We start from the raw sequence: 9,950 nt of genomic DNA on the forward strand, positions 1-9,950 counted from the left end.
CACTTCAGTCGTGTCCGACTCTGTGCGACCCCATAGATGGCAGCCCACCAGGCTCCCCCATCCCTGGGATTCTCCAGGCAAGAACACTGGAGTGGGTTGCCATTTCCTTCTCCAAGAAGCATCCTACTTCCACCTTATGTGGGTTATGCAAAATAATCAGCGTGGGAAAGAGGCTAAATATCTAAGAAGGGACATAGGCAGTTCATGTCTGAATTCCAGCATCTCATTCATTGACAGCATTTTCCCATCAGAGTCTCCAGATATGTAACATATGTAATGATCTGGCATCAAATAACACAAGCGTCTCTCCTCTAAGTGTGCTCTGGGGGCAAAAAACAGGTATTGCAAGTAAGTGGAATTGACTTTTACCCATGAGACTGCTCAACCAGCTGCAGTCAAAATCACTGAAATCAAGGCTCTGCAATACAGCTTGCTTTTTTTACAGCTTTATTGAAGTATAATTGATATACAAATCTGCACATATTTAATGCAAACAATTTGATGTGGGAATGGTGTGTGGTAATCTACCTATGTCTCCAAATGACAGGATCAGGCAGGCAAAAAGTTAAACCACACCCATCTTATTGATGGGTACACTGAGGTGAAAGGTCTTGCTCAAGGCGTGAGGAAAATACACTGTTACCAGTTTCAATAAGATGGGAAGGAGGTTCCCTACCGCCCAGAAGAAAGTCACCTAGATATGGAGAATTCCAGGTTCAAGACCAACAAGGATGCATTAGTCCTTCATCACCAGGAAAAACAGTGCCCCAGGAATGAGGCTGAAAGATACGGTGAACAAAATGGGGAAAGAGAACAGAGTGAAATGAATACATTTCCCCAAAATGGGATGAAAGGACAATTGTCTCAGACTGGGAGTATCTATTACAAATTTCTGTGTTCATGAACTCAGCATTTCATCTCTCAGAATGTATTATACACTGTAGAAACTCTCTCATAAGTACAAAATATTTATATACAAAAATATCCATTGTAACACTGTGATAAGAGAAAAATCATTATGGATAGTATGACCGCATTTCTGAATATAATATGCATATGGATCCATGTAATGAAAAAACTAAAATACGCACACAAGTCTAGGTCTCTAGGAAGTGTAATTTTAGGGAACTGTCACCTTTTAATTATACAATTAATAAAAGAAACATGCACCCCTTATTTTTAAATGCAAACACACAAAATTAAATATGGAAAGAAATACCCACTACATCCATCCATTCTCACTCCCGAAGGCAACTACACTATGTAAACACACACACCACAACAAGCACAACATATAACGGAGGTAGTTTTCTTTACAAAAATGGGGTTATTCTATAGCCATTGTTCTGCAACTTGCTTTTGTCACTTAACAATATCATAGGCAGTGGAGTAACACTGATAACACAGCTTACCAATGAATAGCTTCCACTCTGCCATCAGACTGCCTGAATTCAAACCTCAGCTCTACCATTTAGTTACTATGAGATCGGAAAAGTTACTTAACTTTGCTAGTCTATTTTTTTATCTGTAAAATAGGGATATATTGCGTTGGCCAAAAGGTAAGTTCGAGTGTGTTTGTAACACCTTACATAACCAATCTTTTGGCCAATCCAAACAATAATGCTTATCTCTTAGGATTTGGAGACAATAAAAGAGTCAAAAGATACACAATGTCCTTAACTAACTGGGTATGGTATGCATACACTGAGTGCTATTAATCATATATGTGACTAACATTGCATGTCTGCTCAGTCGCCTCTGACTCCATGGACTGTAGCTCACTGGACTCCTCTGTTCATGGGATTACCCTGGCAAGAATACTGGAGTGGGTTGCCATTTCCTTCTCCAGGGGATCTCCCTGACAAATGGCTCCAACCTGCATCTCCTGAATCTCCTGCATTGGCAGGAGGATTCTTTACCACTGTGTCTCCTAGAAACAGCAACAGTAACACCTAGGAAGCCCTGACCAACATTAACCATCTAGTTTCTTTAAAGACTGTGAGATATTAAGTAATGCAAATTCACTAACACTTGTTTCATTAACTCACCTATTGTGAATATTTAGGTTGATTCCTCTGTGGTTTGTTTTATTTGTATTGTCGTATTTGGTATTAGAAGCAATGCTACAATCAAAACGTGTGTACGTATCTTTGTATAGATGACTATCTTTAATGGACAGACTTGTATAAGTGGATTTACTGAATAAAGACATGAAGATTTTCAGTTCTTATAGAGTTTACCAAAAGATCTATACTGATTACCCTCTCACTCTCAGAGTATGTGTCTTGTTTATATATATATATATTTTTTTTTTTAAATATTGTAGAATTTTCCTGTACTCTTCAAAGGTTCCTTCAGCTGCTCTAATCATCAAATCAGTGTGAGATAAATTAATGGGAAAATCAAATTTAATTTCATTTGTATGAGAACTTCACATCCAAGACAGGGTCAGAGACCTCACACACATGGGAGGTTAAAAGATAGAAAGGTCCAGTGAGGTCTATGTGCCATCCTGAGCTAAGAATTGCTATAGAAGCCTGGGGCTCTCAAGAACAACAGAGTCATCCACAAGACATTATGAAGAGCAGATGTTGGGTGGCTGGATGTTTGTCCTGCCATACAGATGGGACCACTTAAATAAAATTTCTCTCTGGTAATAAATCTTCCATTTCAATCCTAAATAGTAAAGCAAGGAACAGCAGTTTTTCTTGAGTCCAGTGGGTCTCAGTCGACTTGAGTTCAAATTAATCTACAGGCCAAAATGATCCGGGAAAGGCTGTTCTGAACCTCTACACAATCTCACAGGTATAAATTGCAATTAAGTCTAATTTCTATTTTCTGATTACCAATGAGGTTGACATCTCCTTACAAGTTTTCTTTGGTAAATGTGTTGCTGATATTTTCTCTGAGTCAATAGTTTATATTTTAGCTTTCCTCATGGTCTCTTTTCGGAGAAGGCAATGGCACCCCACTCCAGTACTCTTACCTGGAAAATCCCATGGATGGAGGATCCTGGTAGGCTGTAGTCCATGGGGTTGCTGAGGGTGGGACACTACTGAGTGACTTCACTTTCACTTTTCACTTTCATGCATTGGAGAAGGAAATGGCAACCCACTCCAGTGTTCTTGCCTGGAGAATCCCAGGGATTGGGGAGCCTGGTGGGCTGCGGTCTATGGGGTCGCACAGAGTCGGACACAACTGAAGTGACTTAGCAACAGCAGGAGCAGCATGGTCTCTTTTGGAGTAATGTTCACATTTCTGAGTACGGTATTTTGTCATTCATGCCTCTATATTTTATTTCTTTCTTGGGATAGCAACCCCATTCTGAGACTATAAAATATTCTCCTTTATTTTTAGCTAATTATTTTATGGTTTAATTTTTTTTACTCTTAAATTGTTCATTCATATGAGTTTTATTTATGTATAAGTGAGATAATGTAGAAATCTAGCCTTATTTTTTCAAAACATTGAGCCAAAAGTGATAAGCATCACTTTTTTAAATAGTCCTTTCTTTCTCCATTGCTATGAAATAAATCTTTATTATGTATTCATTTCCACATAGAGCTAGCTGTATATATATGCATAAATACAGGTATACAAAATTCTTTATGTTGAACTATTGATTTGTTTTTCTGTGTGTATAATTATCTTTCCATTTTTCATTATGCCATGCTATGATTTTTGGTTAGAAAAGTTCTCCATCATTATTCCATTTTTAAGTTGTTTTTCTTTGTCCATTATACCCCTAGATTAATTTTATTTTTTCCCTCTTTTTTTTAAATTTAAATTTATTTATTTTAATTGGAGTCTAATTACTTTACAATATTGCATTGGTTCTGCCATACAGCAAAATGAATCTGCCACGGGTGTACATGTGTTCCGCATCCTGAACCCCCCTCCCACCCCCAAATGGCCTTTTCAAATTCCATTAAATATTTCCCTGGGGTGTTATTAGTGAATTGAATTTCCTTGGCTTGAGAAAAATTTACTTTTTTCAGCTTCATTGAGATTTCACATATAACAATGTACATTTAAGGTGTACAACATGGTGATTTGATCCACTTACATGTCTCAAAATGATTAACACAGTAGGGTTAGTTAACATACCCATCACCTCACATAATTACCATTTTTATTTGGGGGATCAGAACATCTAAGATCCACTCCCTTAAGCAGAATGGTAATTACCAGGGGCTGAAGGGTTGGGGAATTGGGCATTAGCACCTTTCAAGTATATAATACTATAGTGTTAACTTTAGTCACCAGGCTGTACATTAGATCCACAGCTATTTCATCTTGTAATTGGAAGTTTGTACCTGTTGATTGACATCTGCCATTTCTCTCAGCTCCCAGCACATGGCAACCACCACAATACTGTTTCTATAAGCTTGTGCTTTTTATTTTATTTTTTTTTTTTTGGCATTAAAAAAATCATAATTTTATTTTTGCAATGACTATGTGATTTAAAAAGATAGTATCTAAGATTAAATATTACACACTGCTGCTGCTAAGTCGCTTCAGTCGTATCCGACTCTGTGCGACCCCATAGACGGCAGCCCACCAGGCTCCCCGGTCCCTGGGATTCTCCAGGCAAGAACACTGGAGTGGGTTGCCATCTCCTTCCCCAATGCAGAAAAGTGAAAAGTGAAAGTGAAGTCGCTCAGTCATGCCCGACTCGTAGTGACCCCATGGACCACAGCCCACCAGCTCCTCCATCCATGGGATTTTCCAGGCAAGAGTACTGGAGTGGGTTGCCATTGCCTTCTCCGAAGCTTGTGCTTTTTAGAGTCAGCCGTTAGAAAAAAGGAAACCCTGCCATTCACAGCATGAATGGAACTTGAGGGCATTTTGCTAAATGAAAGAGTCAGAGAAAGATAAATAATTTTATGATAAAACTTATATGTGGAATCTAAGAATTAGCATTTTTAAATAGTCAATCTTCCATTTTTAGCAATATTCCTAAAATTTATTCTATTTATTCAGCTCCTCGTCTTGTGTTCTGTATAGTTTCTTCATATAGCTCTCCATCATCTCTTTTTCCGCTACTCAGGTTTACCCTAAACATTTTTCAGATTTTCTTACCATTGTCAGTTATAACATTTTTTTCCGTTACATATTTCTACCATAGAAATAGAAATTTATCTAATAACCATTTACTGCTGAATAAAGAAATAATAAGAGCTACATTTGGTTTATTTATTTATTTTTGGCTACTTGGGGCTTTGCTGCTGTACACGGGCTTTCTCTAGTGGTGGCAAGCAGAGGCGACTCTCCAGTCGCCGTGCACAGGTTTCTCATCGCGGTGGCTTCTCTTACTGCTGAGCAGGGCCGCTAAGGCGCACAGGTTTCAGTAACTGCAGCAGGCGGGCTCAGTAGTTGTGGTGCATGGGCTTAGTTGCTCCACAGTATGTGGGATCGTCTTCGACCAGGGATGGAACCTATGTCCCCTGTATTGGCATGCAGATTTTTAACCACTGACCACCAGGCAAATCCCAGGAAGAGTATTAATATTTGTATATTTATTTGGTACTTGGCAACTTTGCTGAAATCTACACAGGATTCAGAAGTTTTCAGATGACTGTCTTGGATTTCTTTAGATACACAATAAAACTACTTAAAAATAATGACAAGTTTAATTTTTCTAATGTTTATGCCTTCTGTTTCTTCCATTTTGCTTTATTTATTTTATAACAGTGTAGCTTAATAGTGGTAACACAGATCATTCTTGCCAGTCTTTTCCATGACACTAGTGAGAATGGGGCCCTTACATACAGCATTTGAATTTCCTATAATATTAGACTGTTTAGAACAAGAACTTCATACTTTCTTAATCAGAAAATTCAATATATTGAAAAGATTAATCTTGGTAATATAGGCCATTCCTGATAATATAACTATTTGGAGTGGCATCCCTGAACCAAAAACCTAGAATCTGAGCATCAAGAACATGTTAGACAAATGGAAATGCTTAAATAAACATTAAGCAGGTTTTGCTCCAAAGCCATAAAAAATTCTCATCTGAATTCTGTGGATACTGAGAAGCATGGATGAAATTCAATGCTCACTTTTGCTCCACCCCCACTACTACCACCACCTCTGGACATATGAACAGGAGAGGATCCAAATGAGAGGACCTCATTCACTGGTACCTCTTGAATGAAAGCATCCTGATTCAAGGTGGGACCCAGAAGACTTTTCCCCTACAAGAAGAAGGAAAAAAGGCAGGGAGGGGTGAGAGAGTTGATTAGGGATGTTGGCTGAGCAAAAACGTAAAACAACCAAAGAATCTTTCAAAAGAGAACTCAAAAAAATTATGCTCCATAGATGTTTCTAAGAACACCTGGGAAAATCTTAGCTTCTCATTTAGGGAGTAGCTTGGAATTGTTTACCTTTCCCCTTGTTGGGTTTTATCCCCTGATCTCTGTAGTTTTTTGAAATAACTATTCTTTAAAATCCTAACAAAAAGCAGTGGGCTTCCTTTTTTTTAATAGGCTGGAGGTTAGGAAAGAGCCATCTTCATCAAATTGCCCTTCACATCTCTCCCACGGGGCCTCCAAACCTTGACGAAGAGGTCAAGGACATGGAGATAAAGAACTACAGCAGCAGCACTGTGGACTTTATCCTCCTGGGCATCTCTTCCAACCCCCAGATGCAGAAACACCTCTTTGCTGTATTCCTTGTCATGTACCTGATCACCCTGGTGGGGAATGGACTCATCATCCTGGCCATCCACTCTGACTCTCGGCTCCACACCCCTATGTACTTTTTCCTCAGCAACCTGTCCTTCATGGATATCTGCTTCACAACAGTCATTGTGCCCAACATGCTGGTGAACTTACTCTCAGAGACAAAATTCATCTCCTATGTGGGCTGTCTGGTCCAGATGTACTTCTTCATGGCCTTGGGAAACACTGACAGCTACCTGCTGGCCTCAATGGCCATAGACAGGCTGGTAGCCATCTGCAACCCCTTCCATTATGATGTGGTCATGAGCCCACGGCGTTGCCTCCTCCTGTTGCTGGGTTCATGCACCATCTCTCACCTGCACTCCGTGCTGCGTGTGCTACTTATGTCCCGCCTGTCTTTCTGTGCCTCCCATGTCATCAAGCACTTTTTTTGTGATACTCAACCTGTGCTCAAGCTCTCCTGCTCTGACACGACTACCAACCAGATTGTGGTCATGACCGAGACCCTGGCTGTCATCGCCACCCCTTTCCTGTGCATTCTCTTCTCCTACCTGAGAATCATCATCACGGTGCTCAAAATCCCCTCTGCGGCTGGGAAGTGGAAGGCCTTCTCCACCTGTGGCTCCCACCTCACTGTGGTGGTCTTCTTCTATGGGAGTGTCATCTATGTGTATTTTAGGCCACTGTCCATGTACTCAGTGGTGAAGGACCGGGTAGCCACAGTTATGTACACAATAGTGACACCCATGTTGAACCCTTTCATCTACAGCCTGAGGAACAAAGATATGAAGAAGGGTCTGAGGAAATTAAAGGACCAAGTTTACTCATAGAAAAAACAAAAGGATTACAAGTCATAACTGGGTGATGACCTAAGAGATGATCAGGTTATCTTTGCTTTGTACCCATTTTTCACTTGGTACCCAAAGAGGTGATAGGAAGTGGTGTTGAATCACAGTAAGAGTATTGAACTGGAAACCAGATCACTCAGTCTCTATAAATGACCTTGACCAGATATAGTTCAATACCAAGCTAGTACTGCTAAGAATTTTGATTTCAGGAAAACAGTTTCTGCTACCCATATAGTGGGGGAAAGTTATTGGCAAGTAATTCCCTCTTAAGCTTGACAATGAGTGAGTGAGTGAAGTTGCTCAGTCATGTCCAACTCTTTACAACCCCATGGACTGTAGCCCACCAGGCTCCTCCATCCATGGAATTTTCTAGGCAAGAGTACTGGAATGAGTTGTCATTTCTTTCTACAGGGGATCTTCCTGACCCAGGGATTGAACCTGGGTCTCCTGCATTGCGGGCAGACACTTTACTGTCTGAGCCACTAGGGAATCCCTTATAGTGGGGGAAAGTTATTGGCAAGTAATTCTCTCATAAGCTTGACAATAGTCAGTACTTAAGGAACTGCAAAACTCTATTACTATTTATAAGACATTACCCAGACTTCATAAATTTGGACAGAAGAAATTTAATAGAAAGAAGAAATGGACAGAGTATTTCAAACAGTGGAAACCATTCAAGCAGGTAGAGGCAAGAAACATTGTTAAAATGTCCATAATATATGAAGTGATCTACAGATTCACTGAAATTTCTATTAAATCCTAATATTCCAATTACTCTCTTAAAGAAATAGACAACAAAATCCTAAAATTCATATGGAACTTTTATAAAGGACTCAAAATGTCAAAAACAATCTTGAGAAAAAAAAAAAAAAAAAAGCTAGAGGCCTCACTTCATGATTTCAAAATATGTTACAAAGCCACAGAAATCAAAACAGTATAGTATTGGCATAAAGACCAATGGAACAGAAGAGAGAACCCAGAAATACAACGAAGTATATACCATCAACTAATTTTCAACAGAGTCATCAAGAATATAGAATAAAAAGAGGGGAGTCTCTTCAATAAACAGAGTTGTTCTAGTCATGTTGAAAATGCCATTGGTATCTATATATTGCTTTGGGTAGTATGGGAATTTTAACAGTATGAGTCCCTGAGTACCATATATCTTCACATTTGTTTGTGTCATCTTTAATTCCTTTCATGAATGCTTTTCAAGTACAGGTCTTTCATCTTCTTGGTTAAATTTATTCCTAGGTATTTTATTCTTTTTGATGCAATTAAAGTAGGATTATTTTCTTTTTTTTTAATTTTATTTTCTTTAACTTTACAATATTGTATTGGTTTTGCCATATATCAAAATGAATCTGCCACAGGTATACATGTGTTCCCCATCCTGAACCCTCCTCCCTCCTCCCTCCCCATACCATCCCTCTGGGTTCGAAGCAGGGACGGCATCGGTGAGGATCAGGAAACAATTGCTTAATTAAACTTTAATTAAGGATATAAAGAGTGGTTAAATAAGGATAGCTCGGTGTGGAAATTCAGTGGAGAAAAGAGGCTGAATAATTCAGCCAGAAGGTGAGAGAAAGAACGACATGGGGAGACCAAGTTTTGGTGAACAAGGCCCGCACTTTATTTTCCAAAGTAGTTTTTATACCTTAAGTTATGCATAGAGGACACTGGGGGAAGGGGTGGAGTCATGAAGTAAGCCAGGCTTTCTTCCTGCAAACTTATCACATGCAAAAGTTTAGGAGATTTGCATCATCTTCTGGCCCGGAGGCCTGTTAACATTTTAAGACCCTTTCTTCAGAAAACTTATTTTTCTCTAAAGGTGATTAGTCAAGTGTACCCTCCAAAAGCATTAGATACAGTTGCATTCCTATAGGGCAAAGGTGTGGTGGGCTATAACAAGAAAAAGAATTAACTCAAGGGTCCCAGGTTACAAACATTAAAGCTACTACTTACACCAATTATATTAATCAATTCACTGCCAGGGACACAGCAGGTGAGGAATATGGAGACTTAGCAGCAAACATTGGCCCAAAAAGTGAAAAACCCTTCACCAATACAATTTCTAATCAATCTTTTAACTGCTCAAAGGAATCTGTATTTAGACAGTTTAGAACATCTCATGCCTCTCACAGTTGGGAGGCTCTGAGCAATCACACGTGGCTGGAAAAACCTATTCAGGCAGGCTAGAAGACTTCCAAAGGAGTTTGTAGGTTGAAACACTATCACACCCAGGAACTTCATTAACTGGAGCTGTAAGTTAACAGTTTTTTCAGAGAGAGGTAATGGGGGACAGCCCCCTGTAAAGTCAGAGGTGTAGGTGAGAGCACAAAGCAGAAAGTAGGCAGATTCTGGTTTTGGGGGTAGATGCTCGAGAATTTCCAGGGGTACTCCTGAGGCTCGATCC

The 9,950-nt window shown here is 39.5% G+C and overlaps 1 protein-coding gene across 1 annotated transcript; it reads left to right on the forward strand.

Moving 5' to 3' along the window:
• Positions 1-7,516, forward strand: LOC113900797 (olfactory receptor 1L4-like). Its single transcript, XM_027554437.1, has 2 exons — positions 1-24; positions 6,504-7,516. Exon 2 carries the CDS (start codon positions 6,581-6,583, stop codon positions 7,514-7,516), a length of 936 nt encoding a protein of 311 aa, XP_027410238.1. The 5' UTR covers positions 1-24; positions 6,504-6,580.
• Positions 7,517-9,950: the final 2,434 nt, after the last annotated feature.

The sequence above is a fragment of the Bos indicus x Bos taurus genome, chromosome 11 (assembly GCF_003369695.1).
Source record: "Bos indicus x Bos taurus breed Angus x Brahman F1 hybrid chromosome 11, Bos_hybrid_MaternalHap_v2.0, whole genome shotgun sequence".
NCBI lineage: Eukaryota > Metazoa > Chordata > Mammalia > Artiodactyla > Bovidae > Bos > Bos indicus x Bos taurus.